Source organism: Papio anubis, chromosome 17 (genome assembly GCF_008728515.1).
Source record: "Papio anubis isolate 15944 chromosome 17, Panubis1.0, whole genome shotgun sequence".
In the NCBI taxonomy this organism is placed as follows: Eukaryota; Metazoa; Chordata; class Mammalia; order Primates; family Cercopithecidae; genus Papio; species Papio anubis.
The window spans coordinates 2,058,708-2,075,896 of NC_044992.1; the positions used below are offsets into that span (position 1 = coordinate 2,058,708).

The 17,189-nt window shown below is 47.8% G+C and overlaps 3 protein-coding genes and 2 non-coding genes across 11 annotated transcripts in view; 2 read left to right on the forward strand and 3 right to left on the reverse strand.

Annotated features, from left to right (window-relative positions):
- The window catches only part of SRR (serine racemase), a 28,188-nt gene extending 14,928 nt beyond the window's left edge, over positions 1-13,260 (forward strand). For 4 of the 5 annotated variants that reach the window (XM_003912079.4, XM_031657267.1, XM_009189339.4 and 1 more), the window contains exons 7-8: positions 1,149-1,358; positions 1,668-3,262. In XM_003912079.4, coding sequence (XP_003912128.1) covers positions 1,149-1,358; positions 1,668-1,883 — 426 coding nt within the window. In that variant the 3' untranslated portion in view covers positions 1,884-3,262. Of the gene's footprint in view, positions 1-1,148; positions 1,359-1,667; positions 3,263-12,993 lie in introns of those variants that run through there. The other variant, XM_031657268.1, reaches the window with a different exon arrangement.
- TSR1 (TSR1 ribosome maturation factor) lies at positions 669-16,279 on the reverse strand. Of its 2 annotated transcripts, XM_031657264.1 has the most exons (15): positions 15,128-16,279; positions 14,830-14,933; positions 14,304-14,523; positions 14,050-14,184; positions 13,262-13,686; positions 12,350-12,509; positions 11,230-11,393; positions 10,507-10,700; positions 8,381-8,543; positions 7,950-8,060; positions 6,778-6,910; positions 3,309-3,425; positions 2,691-2,831; positions 2,506-2,580; positions 669-2,376 (listed from the first exon to the last, which is right to left on the reverse strand). In XM_031657264.1, the coding sequence occupies exons 1-15, from the start codon at positions 15,222-15,224 to the stop codon at positions 2,198-2,200; spliced, it is 2,418 nt and encodes an 805-aa protein (XP_031513124.1). In that variant the 5' UTR covers positions 15,225-16,279; the 3' UTR covers positions 669-2,197. The 2 variants fall into 2 exon arrangements, with proteins under 2 accessions (XP_031513124.1, XP_021784222.1); XM_021928530.2 differs by lacking the exon at positions 7,950-8,060 and having other exon boundaries at positions 1,986-2,376; positions 15,128-15,287.
- Positions 6,557-6,651, reverse strand: LOC116271150. Its single transcript, XR_004179587.1, has one exon. It is a non-coding gene; the product is annotated as a small nucleolar RNA SNORD91 family (small nucleolar RNA).
- On the reverse strand, positions 7,713-7,805 carry LOC116271151. The gene has a single exon (XR_004179588.1). It is a non-coding gene; the product is annotated as a small nucleolar RNA SNORD91 family (small nucleolar RNA).
- Positions 16,279-17,189, forward strand: part of SGSM2 (small G protein signaling modulator 2) — a 42,580-nt gene continuing 41,669 nt past the window's right edge. For both annotated transcript variants that reach the window (XM_021928527.2, XM_021928528.2), the window contains exon 1: positions 16,279-16,514. In XM_021928527.2, coding sequence (XP_021784219.2) covers positions 16,458-16,514 — 57 coding nt within the window. In that variant the 5' untranslated portion in view covers positions 16,279-16,457. The remainder of the gene's footprint in view (positions 16,515-17,189) is intronic.

Below are 17,189 nucleotides of genomic sequence, written 5' to 3' on the forward strand. Positions count from 1 at the left end.
CCTTTGGGACTTGAGATGAAGGCCCGTCTCTGCCTCACTACTCTATTTACTATTTTTTTTTTTTTTCAAGACAGACTTTTGCTTTGTCACCCAGGCTGGAGTGCAGTGACACCATCCTGGCTCACTTCCACCTCCACCTCCCGGGCTCAAGCAATTCTCCTCTCAGCCTCCTAAGTAGCTAGGATTACAGGCACACGCCACCACACCCCGCTAATTTTTTTGCGTTTTTTTTTTGCAGTAGAGACGGGGTTTCACCATGTTGGTAAGGCTGTTCTTGAACTCCTGACCTCATGATCTGCCTGCCTTGGCCTCCGAAAGTGCTGGGATTACAGGCGTGAGCCACTGCACCTGGGCTATTCATTATTTTTAGTATTTTTATTTTTTTTAAGAGATGGGGTCTTGCTATGTTGGCCAGGTTGGTCTTGAACTCCTGGGCTCAAGCAATCCTTATTCTGGCCTCCCAAAGTGCTAGGATTACAGGTGTGAGCCACTGCACCTGGCCAACTCTCTTCTTAATCCATGACAATTTTACAGCACAAAAGCAGTTACCATAAGTGACACCATCAGTCTTTTCTCTGAATTCCATGTCATCAAGCTACTATCCATACCAAGAGGCTACCCTTTTCTCAAATTACCAGGAGAATCAGATGCGATCCAGGCAATGGAAGGCTAGTATCAGACATATAATTTATTTATAAAGTGCTTGAAAATATTTTCATTACATCCATAAAATGAAAGGCTCTTACTTGGGCAGAAATGTATTACTTATTGTTCCTATTTTCTTTTTTTTTTTTTTTTGAGATAGTATAGCTCTGTTGCCCAGGCTGGAGTGTAGTGGTGTGATCTCAGCTCACTGCAACCTATGCCTCCCGAGTTCAAGCGATTCTCCTACCTCAGCCTCTCAAGTAGCTGGGATTACAGGTGCCCACCACCATGCCTGGCTAATTTTTGTATTTTTAGTTGAGACTGCATTTCACCATGTTGGCCAGGCTGGTCTCGAACTCCTGACCTCAGCTGATCTACCTGCCTTGGGCTCCCAAAGTGTTGGGATTACAGGCATAAGCCACCACACCCTGCCCCTATTTTCTTTTAGACATACAGGCAATGTTGTGGTTTGTTGTAAGATGTCTTAATATTCCTCTTCCCAGGCTCTGAAACCTACTGTGAAAGTATATGCTGCTGAACCCTTGAATGCAGATGATTGCTACCAGTCCAAGCTGAAGGGGGAACTGATGCCCAATCTTTATCCTCCAGACACCATAGCAGATGGTGTCAAATCCAGCATTGGCTTGAACACCTGGCCTATTATCAGGGACCTTGTGGATGATATCTTCACTGTTACAGAGGATGAAATTAAGGTAAGGCTCCAACAGGAAAAGAAATAACAAAGCATGGTATAACTTCTTAGGCAGAAGAACCTTCTGTTAGGAGTAGCAAGTGACCCACGGGAACTTGACTAGGTAACTTCATGACATGGGAGGGCACCCTAGATGTATTAATGACAACCCTCTTGACAGAAGCAGAGTTAGAATTAAAGAAAAGCTTTGGGAAGCATGTATACACAGTGATAAGAAAATTCAAACTGGACATATATTCTCATCTGACCTTTATAAGTAAACCAACTAGACTCCCCTTTCACTAATTCCTACTCCCTTCCATATCAACAGCGTGCAACCCAGCTGGTGTGGGAGAGGATGAAACTACTCATTGAACCTACAGCTGGTGTTGGAGTGGCTGCTGTGCTGTCTCAACATTTTCAAACTGTTTCCCCAGAAGTAAAGAACATTTGTATTGTGCTTAGTGGTGGAAATGTAGACTTAACCTCCTCCATAACTTGGGTGACGCAGGCTGAAAGGCCAGCTTATCAGTCTGTTTCTGTTTAATTTACAGAAAAGGAAATGGTGGGATTCAGTGTCTTTAGATACTGAAGACATTTTGTTTCCTAGTCAGTCAACTCTTAGTTATCAGATTCTTAATGGAGTGGTTATTTCATTAAGATTTAATAGTTTTTTTGGACTAAGTAGTAGAAAAACTTTCATACTTAACTGAGACATTTTGTCAAGGCTAAAAAAAAGTCTTGCAAAATGGGGCAGCAGACTGACAGGCTGACATAGAAAATAAACTGCCCAATCACAACTTGTGCCTCCCATCCCTGACTACTGGCTGGCACCAGTAAGAAGGAATCTCTTTGAATCCATTACTCCATGCCCTCCTGAGGCACTATTGAAGAACTCTCACTTTTCACCCAGGGTACTGGTTCTGGTACATATGGATCGTAAGTCCATTTGGGGAAAACTCGTTTATAGAGGTTCATCAGTACTGTGTCTTGAGATTTTAGCTTCCCATCAAAGCTGCATTTCATGTGGCCATGGGTACCTAGAAAGAAAACAGAACAAGTCAGTCAAATTAAAAGTAGAAAATTTTAAAGCAATGACTTCCAACCTAATAGTCATTTAGCAACACTGCAGAAACGTACACATGGTCCCAAATCCCATGTTTCCTTACCTAAAGGCTCCTTGATATGTCCTCTCCGGCCCCACTTTGTTCTCAGTTCCACTGGTTTAAACCACAGCACATCCTCTTAGAATCAAACACAGAAAACACCAAGATAAAATATTTACCCACAAAATGTAAACCCAACCTTCATACCACAAAGGCAATCAGATCCCATCCTCCTCCTTCATACCTACCTCTGTTGAAGAACATGTAACGTACTACTGCCATCTTAGTAAAAATTTTGAAAGGATGACCGCTCAAAACGACTCTCTTGATGACCATTCTGTCTGGATCTACTGACATAAGATGGCCTGTAGCAATGAGGCTGTGCATTCCTAAAGCACAAAAGCAAAGAAGCTATTTAGGAATTTACAGGCCAAAGTCTTCATTTATTGCCCCAGTCCATCTAAAGACCCATGTAAGAGCCTGGTTTGTCATCCCTGCCCTAGCCCAATCTGAGGCTAAGATTGGTAAACTGCTAAGTCCACACTTAACCTTGTCAATAGGTTCTTGAAAACTTGTACTTGAAGAGAAATGATGTATAACAAAACCGTATTTTTTCTCATCAGTTGTTACAAGGAAAGGATGTTGAACAAAAGGCAGTTATTTGAAGACTGGCTATACACTGTTTCACTTAAAAGTTGCAGTTTTCATTGTTCTATTAACAACGTTAAGTGAAGACTTACTGTATTTTGAAAACCATCATTACCTTCTCCATACCATTTGGCTCCCAAATCTAAATACAGAAGAGAAAACAGTGTTCATCCTATTAAGGGCCTGCAGGGTCTGTTCATCTCTGTGGCTCAACTTACCATTGCTTTTCTGCTTGAAAAGCAGCACAGATGCAGGAGGAAAAGTGATTGGTGCATAGACTGTCACCACCAGGGCCATGTCAGCAGTCAGGAATCTCTGCAATTTATGTTTGTCCGCTGCCATAAGGGTTAAAATATGAAAACCAAAACCATTTTGAGAAACCAGAGGCAATAGAGGCCTGTGAAAAGCTGTATTAGTACAACTCTTAAACCTACGGCAGCTTCTACTTCTCTAATCCACTAGTTCTCAAAAATGTTCTCTGCCTCAATACACCTAAAAGATAGTCTAGTCCTATCAGTAACATTTTTTTTTTTTGAGTTTGAGTATCGTTCTTGTCACCCAGGCTGGAGTGCAATGGCGTGATCTCAGCTGAATGCAATCTCCGCCTCCCAGGTTCAAGCAACTCTCCTGCCTCAGCCTCCTGAGTAGCTGGGATTACAGGTGCCCGCCACCACTCCCGGCTGATTTTTGTATTTTTAGTAGAGACAGGGTTTCACCGTGTTGTCCAGGCTGGTCTCGAACTCCTGACCTTGTGATCCACCCACCTCGATCTCCCAAAGTGCTGGGATTACAGGCATGAACCACAGTGCCAGGCTGTATCAGTAACTTTTTATTTAATTATTTTGAGATGGTGTCTTGCTCTAGTTGCCCACGCTGGAGTGCAATGGTACCATCTCTGCTCACTGCAACCTCCACCTCCCAGGTTCAAGCGATTCTCCCACCTCAGGCTCCCGAATAGCTGGAATTGCAGGCGCCCGATCAGTAACTTTTTTATCTGGAGTCAGAATCCTGGAGCCTAGACTGTATGTGATGTTCTACCTTCAATGTAGCTTTCATTAAAATATTTAAAGGGCAGTGGTGTGAACACAGCTCACTGGAGCCTCAAACTCCTGGGCTCACTGGCTCAGGCAATCCCTCTCGCCTCAGCCTCCCAAGTAGCTGAGGCTGCAAAGCACATGCCACCACACCTGGCTAAGTTTTTTAAAAATTTTGGCAGAGTGCAGTGGCTCACGTCTGTCATCCCAGCACTTTGGGAGGCCGATGCAGGCGGATCACCTGAGGTCGGGAGTTCCAGACCAGCCTGGCCAAGATGGTGAAACCCTATCTCTACTAATAATACAAAAATTAGCTGGGCATGGTGGTACACGCCTATAATCCCAGCTGCTTGGGAGGCTGAGACAGGAGAATCACTTGAACCTAGTAGGCAGAGGTTGCAGTGAGCCGAGATCCTGCCACTGCACTCCAGCCTGGACAACAAGAGCAAAACTCCATCTCCCCAAAAATGAAATTTTTTTTGTAGAGGCCGGGCATGGTAGCTCATCCCTAAAAATCCCAGCACTTTGGGAGGCCAAGGCATGTGTGCAGATCACCTGAGGGTCAAGAGTTTGAGACCAGACTGGCCAACGTGGTGAAACCCCATCTCTACTAAAAATACAAAAATTAGCTGGGCGTGGTGGAGGGCGCCTGTGGTCCGAGCTACTTGGGAGACTGAGGCGCCAGAATCATTTGAACCCGGGAGATGGAGGCTGTAGTGAGCTGAGATCATGCTACCGCACTCCAGCCTGGGTGACAGAGCTGGACTCTGTATCGGGAAGAAAAAAAAACTGTAGAGACAGGGGTCTCACACTCCTGACCTCGTGATCCTCCTGCCTCAGTCTCTGGAACTAAGACTTTGATTTAGTTCCAGTTCTAAGGATCTGCCTTTACAAAATAAGCAGAGAAGTAAATAAAGTTTTATGCACACAGATCTAATTTAGAGCAAAACATTAGAAATAGCCTAAGTCCTCACCTGTAGAAGCTCAAATAAATATCAGTACATCACATACACTGGAATATATCCAAATGACAATAAAGCATTAAAAGTCTCATAAACTAATTAATCTTATGGAAAATTGATCAAAATCAATTAAATGATAAATGCAATGTTTAACACCATATTTACAATTACAATCCAAATTCTGTTAAAAAAAAAAAAAACAAACAGATCCAGATGAAAATGTATAAAATAAAAGTGAATTTTCTCTAATATAAGATAATTGTACTTTTACATTATTCCTTATTTTCCCAACTGTCTAAAATATGAAAATAGTTATTTCATCCTAAAAAAAAATCAAAACCATTTTGAAACAATAAAAAAATGATTGGCCAGGTGCAGTGGCTCACGCCTGTAATCCTAGCACTTTGGGAGGCCAAGGCAGGAGGATCGCCTAAGGTCAAGACCAGCCTGGCCAGCATGGTGAAACCCTGTCTCTACTAAAAATACACAAATTAGCCAGGCGTGGTGGCAGGCGCCTGTAACCTCAGCTACTCGGGAAGCTGAGGCAGGAAAATTGCTTGAACCTGGAAGGCAGAGGTTGCAGTGAGCCTGGATGGCACCATTGCACTCCAGTTGGGCATCAGAGTGAGAGAGACTCCGTCTCAAAAAAAAAAAAAAAAAAAAGGCCAGGCACGCTGGCTCACATTTGTAATCCCAGCACTTTGGGAGACCGAGGTGGGCGGATCACCTGAGGCCAGGAGTTCAAGACCAGCCTGGCCAACATGGTGAAACCCCATCTCTACTAAAAATACAAAAATTAGCTGGGCATGGTCGTGCGTGCCTGTAGTCTCAACTACTCTACTTGGGAGGCTGAGGCAGGAGAACGGCTTGAACCCAGGAGGCGGAGATTGCAGTGAGCCGAGATCATACCATTGCACTGCAGCCTGGGCAATGGAGTAAGACTCGTCTCCAAAAAATAAAATAAAATAAAAAATAACCAGGCCGGGCGTGGTGGCAGCTCACGCCTGTAATCCCAGCACTTTGGGAGGCCGAGGCAGGTGGATCACGAGGTCAGGAGATCAAGACCATCCTGGCTAACACGGTGAAACCCCGTCTCTACTAAAAATACAAAAAGCTTAGCTGTAGTGGGCCTGTGGTCCCAGCTACTCGGGAGGCTGAGGCCAGGAGAATAAAGTGAACCGGGAGGCGAGGCTGAGTGAGCAGATCTAAGCACTGCACTCCAGCCTGAAGCTGACAAACAAGACTCTGTCTCAAAAAAAAATTAAAAAAAAAAAAAAATATATATATATACATATATATATATATATATATATGAATTAAACCTTAGCTTTTTTGGTCTTCAATTCCCCATTCTAATGCCACAAGTGTTGGGATTATGGGTGTAAGCCACTGCACCACTTCACCCACCCTAATACCCTTTTTACAGAGCTGCCAACTTCTACTCAAAACCTGCTCTGGAACAAATACTCATGGCAAAAAAGCCTCAGTATCACACAGAGGTTGCATCACTGGGATGCTTCAGACAGGTTCAGACATTTTGAGTAAAAACATCATTGGCTCTTAAGCCAGAGTACTGAAAATACCTCTAATCCAGAGATGTAAGATTTTGAAACCATATTCTGTACCCCTCCACCACAAGTCAGTTTCCCAAAAGACAAGATGGACAAGAACCCAGGTTCCCCACTGCTAACCTGCAGTGTGCTGAGAGAATAAAGGTGAGGCTCGGAAGCGCCTGAATCCACAGTGGAATATGAGCTCTTCTTTGGCTTTCACGGGTTCAGTGTTGCCAGGGTCACGCCTCACCACCATATTCAATACTGACATCTGGGGACCAAGTAAGAAAAATAAAAATCTTCATAGCCTAGGAATACAATTGCCTAAACTGAAAGAAGGCAAACCAAACTAGCAGATTCAGACTCATTCTAAGAACTGACAATGCTAATTAATGGTGGAGTGCAGATGCTGAAACACAGGTTCATCCTTTCCCTCCACCAATGACTGGCATTTAAGCCAAACATAGGCTGATTGGAGCATTCAGGCACCCTTCAATGCTAACCTACCTTCCTGCATCTAACAGAAAAGAGCTCAACATCTGCCACACAAAAATCAGTGGCCTTCAAGGCATTCACTCACCACAATCTCAAAACCACACTCATTCAAGCCCCTTCTTCTTGAGCCCTTACCAAAACCCATCAAAGAACTATCACATACCCCCACAACATACACAACTACTGGCCACCAAAAGAAAAGAGATCTGCACCTTGGCACAAACTTTTTTTTTTTTTTTGACATGGAGTTTCACTTTTGTTGCCCAGGCTGGAAAGCAATGGCGCAATCTTGGCTCACCACAACCTCCGCCTACCGGGTTCAAGCAATTCTCCTGCCTCAGCCTCCCAAGTAGCTGGGATCACAGGCATATGCCACCACGCCTGGCTAATTTTGTATTTTTAGTAGGGATGGGGTTTCTCCATGTTGGTCAGGCTAGTCTCAAACTCCCGACCTCAGGTGATCCGCCCACCTTGGCCTCCCAAAAAGTGCTGGGATTACATGCGTGAGCCACCGCGCCCAGCCAAACCTTTATTTTAATGGCTGCCAACCCTTGTTCAAAATCTGGTCTGAAAAACACACTTAGAGAAGTCTCAGAATCACCCAGAGATTGCATCACCGATGTTTCAGACAGGTTCAGACAACATGAATAAAACCATCACTGACTTCTCCATTATTCTCCAATTCCTAATCATAAAGCGAGACTTTCTGCATCCCAATGAGCAAAATGTTAGTCATACATAAACAGAATTTTAGACTGTCAGAAGCAGCTGCAAAGTTTCATAACCTCCCATTTTCCTACAAGACACTAATTTACCTTCTGTTCGTGAGGTAGTAAAGAAAATGCAATCAAGGGTGCTCCTTGCCTGAAGCACTCGACCACTGAGACAGGGACTTCAGAGACATGAAGTGTGACATACCAGCCAACCTGCCATAAGAAAGCAGAAAGCAATCATGGAGTTACCCTTCAAAGTCCCAATAATGAGGAAGCTTCCTCCAAATATGCTGAGTCTCTCAGATGACCTTTTTAAAGCCTACACTCACCCTTCAAGATGCTTCACTACCCAGATCACGCTTTTTCATTTAACATAGTTGATACCTCTTTGTTCCCAGTATCATTCTACTCAATGACTCAGGGGCTCCCCTAATCCCCCAATGCAGCATATTTTCATGCCAAGATAAGGAATAAAGTAGGGAGCATGTTGACAAATGAAAGCAACATACAAGATGAACAAGGAGGATAGATACCTCAGCTCCTTCAACCTCTTTTTCTTCAATCTCTTTAAAAATGCTTTTCCTAGTATTAGTAAAGTTCTGAAACTGAAATATCCGAGCATAATCTTGAGGAAGGTTTTCCTTAGGATCCCATGGAGATGTCCGGAAGCTCTTAAGCCCTCTGTATTTCTGAAATCTAGGATATTGAAGATTTTAAAGAAATTAAGTCAGATTTATATGGTGCTATATAGACTCGTCACTGCTAAAATGGCTAAGGAGCTAGCTGAAAAGAACTCCAATCACTCTCTCTCCAAACAACCCAACAGCTTCAACCAAAACAGCTTGTAACGAGTTCAACCACACTCCAAAACAGCTTGTAACGAGTTCTATCAGAACCAAACCCAAGCTTCCCATTGACAAAAGACAAAGTATTTACAGTGGCTCCCTGTTACCTGTCAGGGAGCTTTTTAACCTGACAAAAAAGATGCTTGGTAATGGCCTGATATAGTTCAGGTGTGTGTCCCTGCCCAAATCTCATACTGAAATACAATCCCCAGTGTTGGAGGTGGAGCCTGGTGGGAGGTGACTGCATTAGGGGGGAGATTTTCTCATGAATGGATTAGCACCATCCCCCTTGGTGAGTGAGTTCTCATGAGATCTGGTTGTTTAAAAGTGTGTAGTACTTCCTGCCTTGCTCTCTGGTTCCTGCGCTGGCCGTGTGACATGACTTGTTCCCCCTCTGCCTTCTGCCATGATTGTTTAAGGCCACTCCAGAAGCTGAGCAGATGCCAGCACCATGCTTCCTGTACAGCCTGCAGGACCATGACCCAATTAAACCTCTTTTCTTTATAAATTGCAGTCTCTGGTACTTCTTTATAGCAATGCAAGAAAGACCTAATACATAGCCTTACCTCCCTAATATCCAAAGTTAATTCACTGGCTTTAGTCACTCATCCCCAGAACAGATATAATCATCTACATCTTCACTCTTCTACTTCCGCTATTCTACCCAAACCCCCTAAAATCTCCAAACATTATATAAGTCAATTGAGTATTGGCTCCTTTGGGAAGAAGTATTTGCTAATTAACCTTAGTATTTCTCCTTCATCAAAGTCCTGTAACGTTAGTCTATACCACAGTCTAGAACTTGATTATATATGACCATTTCCTGTATGTATGTCTTGGCTTCCCATATTAAACGTTAGCTCTTCAGGAGCAGGAAAAATGTGTTTCTCTTCTTTTGCATCACAGTGACACAGCTCTGAGCCAAGTTTTTTTTTGGGGTGGAGTCTCTTGCTCTATCACCAGGCTGGAGTGCAGTGGCGGATCTCAGCTCACTGCAAGCTCGCCCTCCCGGGTTCACGCCATTCTCCTGCCTCCAGCCTCCCGGTGGCTGGGACTGCAGAGCCGCCCGCCCGCCCGGCTAGTTTTTTCTGTATTTTTTTTTTTTTTTAGTAGAGGCGAGGGGTTTCACGTGTTAGCCAGGATGGTCTCGATCTCCTGACCTCGTGATCCAGCCCGTCTCGGCCTCCCCAAAGTGCTGGGATTACAGGCTTGAGCCACCCTTGACCTTTTTTTTTTTTTTTGAGCCGGGTCGCTGTGTCACCCAGGCTGGAGTGCGGTAGTGCGATCTCGGCTCACTGCAAGCTCCGCCTCCCAGGTTCCGGAGCGTTCTCCTGCCTCAGCCTCCGAGTAGCTGGGACTACAGGCGCCGCCACCACGCCCGGCTAGTTTTTGTATTTTAGTAGAGGCGGGGTTTCACCATGTTAGCCAGGGGATGGTCTCGATCTCCTGACCTCGTGATCCATGCGCCTCGGCCTCCCAAAGTGCTGCTGGGATTATAGGCGAGGCCACCCGGCCCAGCCCGAGCCAAAGTTTTTAAAACCTATTGATTTGCCAGGCGGCGGTGGCTCAGCCTGTAATCCCAGCACTGGAAGGCAGCGGCTATCTAAGATCAGGAGATGAACCTGATGACCCGTTTCTACTAAAGCCAAAACCAACGGTAGCCAGCCTAACAATCCCAACTACTCGGAAACGGGCAGGCGTCGCGTCTTCCGGGAGGCTTACCAGTGAGCAGCACCACTACCTCAACACCTGACGGCGAGGTCTCAAAAAACTATTGATTTAACTTAGATTTGTTATTAGACTTGTTGACTAACCGAATTCTAGCAGCCACATCACGGGGGGTGTCCACTTCATCTGGAAACATCTCTTCCAGTCTTTCTTGTTTATATTTCTCCAACATTTTTGCCTCAGCTTCTTCATCCACTTTCTCATCATACAGATCATCATGCACAGACTCCCCAACAGTCATAGTTTCATATTCCTCCTCTTCTTCTTCACTACTCTCATCCTTTAGAATAAAGGATTACAGTTATTTCAGAAGAAATCCACACCTGTCTCTACCCCAAAGGCCAATGAGCTAAGAGTAAAATAATTGTACTAGATCCCTATTCCCAACCAACATAAATTCTAATACAGTCTAAAGTATAAAAACAAAAACCTCATTCCTGGCACCTACAGTCATTCCTAAGAAACTAACCATACACGGCTGGGCGCAGTGGCTCACGCCTATAATCCCAGCACTGTGGGAGGACGAGACGGGTGGATCACGAGGTCAGGAGATCGAGACCATCCTGACTAACACGGTGAAACCCCGTCTCTACTAAAAATACAAAAAAATTAGCCAGGCGTGGTGGCCGGCACCTGAGCCCAGATTGTGCCACTGCACTCCAGCCTGGGCGACAGAGTGAGACTCCATCTCAAAAACAAACAAACAAACAAAAAAAAAACTAACCATACACACCCCTCAAGATCACAATTGCATTTTGCCTTACATTTGGAGCTAGATGCAGAATTGGCCTAAGGCCTCATTTCCTTACCTGAGATTCCTCCTCCATAAAATCCTCATGTTCCATATCATCATATTCATATTCATCTCCTTCCCCACCACTTTGGCTGCCACCATCCAAAATCCATTCAGCCTGGTAACTGGATGTTCCTTTGGGGACCTTCTTTACCACCTTTGAACTTTCCTTCAAGAAATCTGTAAAAGCCCAAACAAATTAAGTAAATTATAGACTTCCTTTCCCTATCCCTCTGGTTATTCTCACCTAAGCAAGGCACCAGATACTGCTGCCAACATGGGAAATTCTGGCAGACACTGTAAATAGAACTGACTACTTCCAAATTTAATTCAGCTGCCTCACAACTAGCAATACTTACACAGCTAAATAATCCCTGCAATGAATGCAAAGTTGTTTATCTGTTCACGATGAAACATTAACACAAATAATTTTGTGAAATGGAACAAAGCTGTGTGTAATGTTTGTTTATTGAAAACATACAGGCCGGGCGCGGTGGCTCAAGCCTGTAATCCCAGCACTTTGGGAGGCAGTGAGGTGGATCGAGGTCAGGAGATCAGACTATCCTGGCTAACATGGGTGAAACCCGTCTCTACTGAAAATACAAAAACCTTGGTGGTGGCGAGGCCTGTAGTCTCAGCTACTTGGGAGGCTGAGGCCCGGGGAGAATGGCGTGAACCGGGAGGCAGAGCTTGCAGTGAGCGGGATCCAGGCCACTGCACTCCAGCAGGGCACAGCGAGACTCCGTCTCAAAAAAAAAAAAAAAAAAGAAAACATACAGCATTTGAGGGGTGAGGAGAGACTTTCTTTTTTTTTTGAACGAGTCTCGTAGGCTGGAGTGCAGGCCTTGATCGGCTCACTGCTCCTCAGGTTCGCCATTCCTGGCTCGGACCCTGGCCTCCTCCACTAATTCCCCCCAGGCCACGAAACCAGAGGCAGGGACTCACCATATTGCTTCAGAATATTCGTCTCCCTGACATAATCCAGCCTCCGTCTGGGCTCAAGCTTGAGCTTTCCCAGCCATAGCGACTTCATATCCCCATCCCACTCCTGTCTATAGGGGCCCTCACTTGGAACAGCTAGAGAAAATCCACAATTCCAGGTCAGATGAATTACAAACAAGTTTACCAATACCAACCCTTTGCCTCACTCAGCTCCTCCTCAGTGGGCCAGGTTTGCTCTCCCTCCATTGGATCTGGGATAACCTCTGCTTGCAAGGATTCCTGTCTATCAGGGTCTGCCCTCATTAGGACCTTAAGGCCTTCTTCCATATCATCTACAGTATCCGTAGCACAAATCTGAAAACCAAAAGCAGGTGATAGCCAACCATGAACCAAAAATCTCCTAAATCTAACATAGTAACCAGAAAGACCCAGAAATATCAGTCCTCATGTAGAAGATGAATGCAACAGAATGCTAAAACTTGTCAAAACTTTTCAAATGGCCATTTTCTAATTTCCAGGGTATTATAAGTCTCTGCTTGGCTCTTGAGGTCTTTCTTAATCTGCTCCCACTCCTACCCATTTATTACATACCTCACTGCCATCAAGCTGATTTTTTCAAGGTTCGAATAAACCTTTTGATCCACCACTGTGCCTAGGTTCATTCTGTCTCTATCTTCTAGAATATTCCTTTATCCTTCTTCAACTCATAAATCACATTCATCCTTCTCAACACCTTGCTCAAGTCTGATCTCTTCTGTGAAGCTTGCTAGTCTACTTTCTCAACTTCCACTGCTGGTCCACACCTTAACCATATGCTATCTCAATCTTTATTTCACAGACGCCATTTTGTTCCAGCCCAATTAAGTCCCTTGAGGAAAGCAACCACGTCTTGAGTGTGTTCTATAAACTCAGAGCCAGTCGCAGTGCAGAGTACCCAGAAAGTGCTGGATAAATGTGATTTATCAACATATTTATAACTGACTATTGCCTTACTTCAGACTAGCAGTCTCCTCATTCACCTAAGTGAACAGACTACCTTCTCCGAATTTAAGTTTCCTTCCTGTGCCAACTTTCACATGAACATGAATTAAGAATATCAGTCTTACCTCCATTACCATGTCTGGGTCCTTTTGGGGCTTAATTCTTCTAGGATTTAAAGGGAAAGGGTCTCCAGGGGCATCTATCTGTTTCATCTGGAAATCGCCATGTCCAACGATATGCAGCAACCTATTGACATTCACAGTCTGCCCTCGAACATAGCCTGAAATTTTCAAGGTGCCCACCAAGTTATTCTCTTCACTAGGAACAAAATCAACAGCATGGGCAAACAGGTAGGCCCGCCGATCTCGAAACGCAAGATGCTGTTGCTTCTGGTTAGCCAACTGCCTAAGCAGCATCCCTGCCTCCTGTTGAGTGTCTAACAAGAGGAATTTGTCATGCGGAAAGCGCTTCTCCACTGCTTTACTTAGCTTCTTCCTGGCATCTATTTGTTTCTTCAGTGGGAGGCCAGAAATCCCCTGGACAGCTAGTGCTGTAAGCAAAAGAGAAAACGCTTCATGACCTATTGCTTCATTACATAAAAATCCCTCCGCAGTTCACAAACAACCTAATAGCTCAGTTGCAAGCCCAGAGATCACTGGGAAACCCAACACTTAACTACCCTGAAGGAATTTCACAGTGAAATCAAACTTCATATCCTTGTTTCTCTGGGCAAAGGAGAGCCAAAAACAAAGAGACACACTGAGTGATAATCTGTAAACAATGGATCAAGTTTAATCCATATGTATACATCCCACCATCAGTTGAATATGATCCATCAGTTGTACTCCTACATCAAATGCCAGGCATAGTGCCTGACAAATTATAGGTGCACAATAAATGCTAACTCACTTACTATAGGTGGGAAGGCCCTGAGCAAAGAGGCAGGAAAGACAGTAATCGCCGGTGCTGTCCCAGCCTTCTAGTGGATCAAGAAGGAACAGGATGGTATCAGCTACTTTAGCCATGTCTAACACAGTGTGCAGATCCCCTGGAGACAGAAGACACAGTAAGAAGAGGTGGCTGGCACCAGCATATTATGCTAAAAAAAAAAAAAAAAAAAAATACCACTACTCAAACATAATAGAAAATATTGGTGTATACTCTAACCTGGCCTTGCTGACGTGAAAAACCACCGATGTTTCAAGCGGGGGCACAGCAGCATAAAGCTCTGGGTGTTTCCCAATTCATTCAAGTGTACTGTTCCAGTGTCCCTATCCTGAAGCAGCTGCATGGCCTCTGGCAGGGAAATTCTGCTGTGCAGGGGCACCACCAGTACCTGATGAGGAGGGCCATCCTTGCCACCCAGCTGTCTCTTCTCTGCCAAAACCTGAAAATAGAAAGATATCCGAGAACATCTCAGCGTCTCAGTGCTTCACGCCAGCATTGAATCTCCACTCCCACAGACGCCCCCTCTACCCACAACCAGCATCTCTCTGGTAGAAGACCACAGGTATGCCGGCGGGGTGGCAGGAATTCTGACGAAAGCAAAAAATGCTAGACCTGCAGGCTAGACACGTGCTCTAGGGCTATGCTCTATCCCTGGACCCCCCACCCGGTCTCATCTTCCAGTTCCAGGCAATAGCCACCTAGAACAGCAGAGAAGCTGCACTCTCCCAAATCCCGCTCCTCTCACCGCCTCCTTCTTCTGCTTTCGGAGCTGGCTGGCGCGATGCCTCTGGTCGACTCTGCTGAGTTCTTTTCTCACCTTCTTGCTTAGGGTTTTCAGTGCTAGACGGCCTGAAGGGCATATTAGAAGGGGCTGGTGTGATCGACCCCATAACAAGGTCAAGAAAAGGGACTCCTCTCCGCCCATCTTAGAAAGGGCCTTTCGCGTGGGGCCCAGACGGGAGACAGAAAGCTCAGTCTGGGCATGGGGAAAAAGAGTTAATAATGGCCAAATAGCCCTTATTCCTTCTACGCTATCTTCTTACCCTTGCCGTCCCGCTGTGCAGATCCCCGACCCCGATGCCGCCCGCCTTTATGAGCTTTATTCTGCTGCTTGAGCGGACCGGGGCGGTGAGCCGCCATGCCGCAGCGCGCGTGTACAGTCAACACTGCTTCCGGGCCAGGACGAACGCTTCCTGTCCCCTCCAAGGGGGCGGGCTCTCAGTGGGGCGGGACTCCCTGCGCCCTCTCGCGACGGTCTTTTCCAGCCGCCCCAGAGAGCGCCGCGTTAGTCGCTCCGCCAAGCCACGATGGGAAGTTTTCCCTCGCTGCAGTGTGTGGTTTGGAGGCTTGAAGGCGCCCGATATAGACTCTCGAGGCTTGGGCTATTGGTCCAGCAGGGCTGTTTGTGCCCCTTGCATTGTCATTTTTTTTGCGCCATAAAGCTGCATCACATAGAAACATGTTGACTGGAAGGCTCCATTCGTGCCGAAAAGGCCTAAGCCCTTCCTGTCACCTAGATTCGGGCATGTTGCTCTTCCATTTGCAATGGCATGTTCTTTATCACTCTGAGCAACCTTTCTTCTCCCTCGATTCCCTAGCGAGGCTTGGGAATCGCGTGGAAGACACTTCTCTCACCTCGCCTGGTTCCGTAGCAGCTCACGCCCGTCCTTGTTACTCCAACCCGCGCCCCGCCTCCCACGGAGCGGCCGGGAAGGACCCTGTGGGACGTGGCGACCCTCCGGCCCTCGGGCTCCGGCGGCTCCGCTCCCACTAATCTTCCCAGAAACTTGGCGACGGCACGGAGACGGCCGGACGGGGATTCAGAGGGGTCACGGGGCCAGGCTGCACCAGCTTCGCCGTGGCCAGGCTCGGACCGCAGGGGATCCCGTGCCCGAGCCCCGGCCCTTTCCGTCCCGTCGGGAGAGGGAGCAGGGAGAAGTCAGGGGACATTGAGCGGGACCGAGCCTCGCTCTCAGCCGCCGGGCCGCGGGCCCCAGGGCCGGCGCTCACAATGCGGCTTCGCGCCCTCCAGCGGGAGCGGGTGCGTTTCCATGACAGCGACCCCCGTGGCGCGCGCCCGGGTCTGCCGCCCCTAGGCGCGCACGGCCTCTCCCCGCCCCGATCCCCCGTCGCTGTGCGCAACCCCCCTCCGGCTGTGGGAAGGGGCCGGGCCTGCCGTCTGACGTCTGTGCGGGGCTCGGAAGATGGCTGCGGAGCCGAGCACCGGGCAGTGGCTGCGGCGGCGGCGGCGGCGGGCCGGGAGCGCGGCGGGCGGGGGCTCCGCCTTGCGCGTGGGGCGCTGAGCCGAGAGTCGCGGAGGCGGCGGGGGCGCGGGGGCTCGGAGGGCCGCTCGGCGCCGCCTCCTGCCACACCATGGGCAGCGCAGAGGGCGCAGTCAAAGAGAAACTGCTGTGGAACGTGAAGAAGGAGGTAAAGTCGAGGCAAGGACCCCGGGGGGCTCGTGTCCTGGCCCGCGCGGCCCACGGGGCAGAAAGGTTCGCGCCCACCCACCGGCGCGGGCACCCGGGCCGAACCTGGGCCGGGAGGGGAGGGTCCTGGACGGGCTGCGCCTCCCTCCCTTTTCTCGGATGGGGGAGGGCAGCGCCCCTCGGCCCGGGGGCTCCGGCCGGCGCTCCGGGCTTGTTTGCTTCTCAGCCCCGCAGCTCCCCGCCCTGTGACGGCAGCGGCACTGGGAGCCCGACGCCGGGGGAGGGGTGGCGGGGATGGTGGGGATGGCTGGAGCCGGAGCTGCCCATTCAGTGCCCGCGCCGCCGGGGGAGGGGGCGGGGCCCCGCGCGGGCTCCCGCGGCGCAGGTGGGTGTAGTGCGGACCGACTTCCCCTTGTCCTCAGGGGGTGTCTTGCGGGCTGAGCTCCCCCTTGTCCAACGCTGCCCCTCCGCTGTGCCTCCAGCTCGCTGGAGTGCTCGCTGCCGGAGGGGTTCACCGCACACCTCAGTTTCTCCCTCCACGCCCACCTCCTTACCCAGGGACCAGGGGCTTGTTTGAGAATGGTTTTTAACACTAGGAAGTTTTTCGCATTTGAGGGAAGCCCCCCTACTTCAGAAAGAGAAGCAGTCCTTCCCTCTACTAACTCCGTTTACCCTG

Coding starts and splice junctions, on each gene's coding strand:
- TSR1 (XM_031657264.1), bottom strand. CDS start 15,224: ATGGCGGCTCACCGCCCCGGTCCGCTCAAGCAGCAGAATAAAGCTCAT. Junction 14,524..14,829: donor GAAAGCAGAAGAAGGAGGCG/GTGAGAGGAGCG, acceptor TTCTATTTTCAG/GTTTTGGCAGAGAAGAGACA. Junction 6,911..7,949: donor TACTACCTCACGAACAGAAG/GTAAATTAGTGT, acceptor CTTGGTCCCCAG/ATGTCAGTATTGAATATGGT.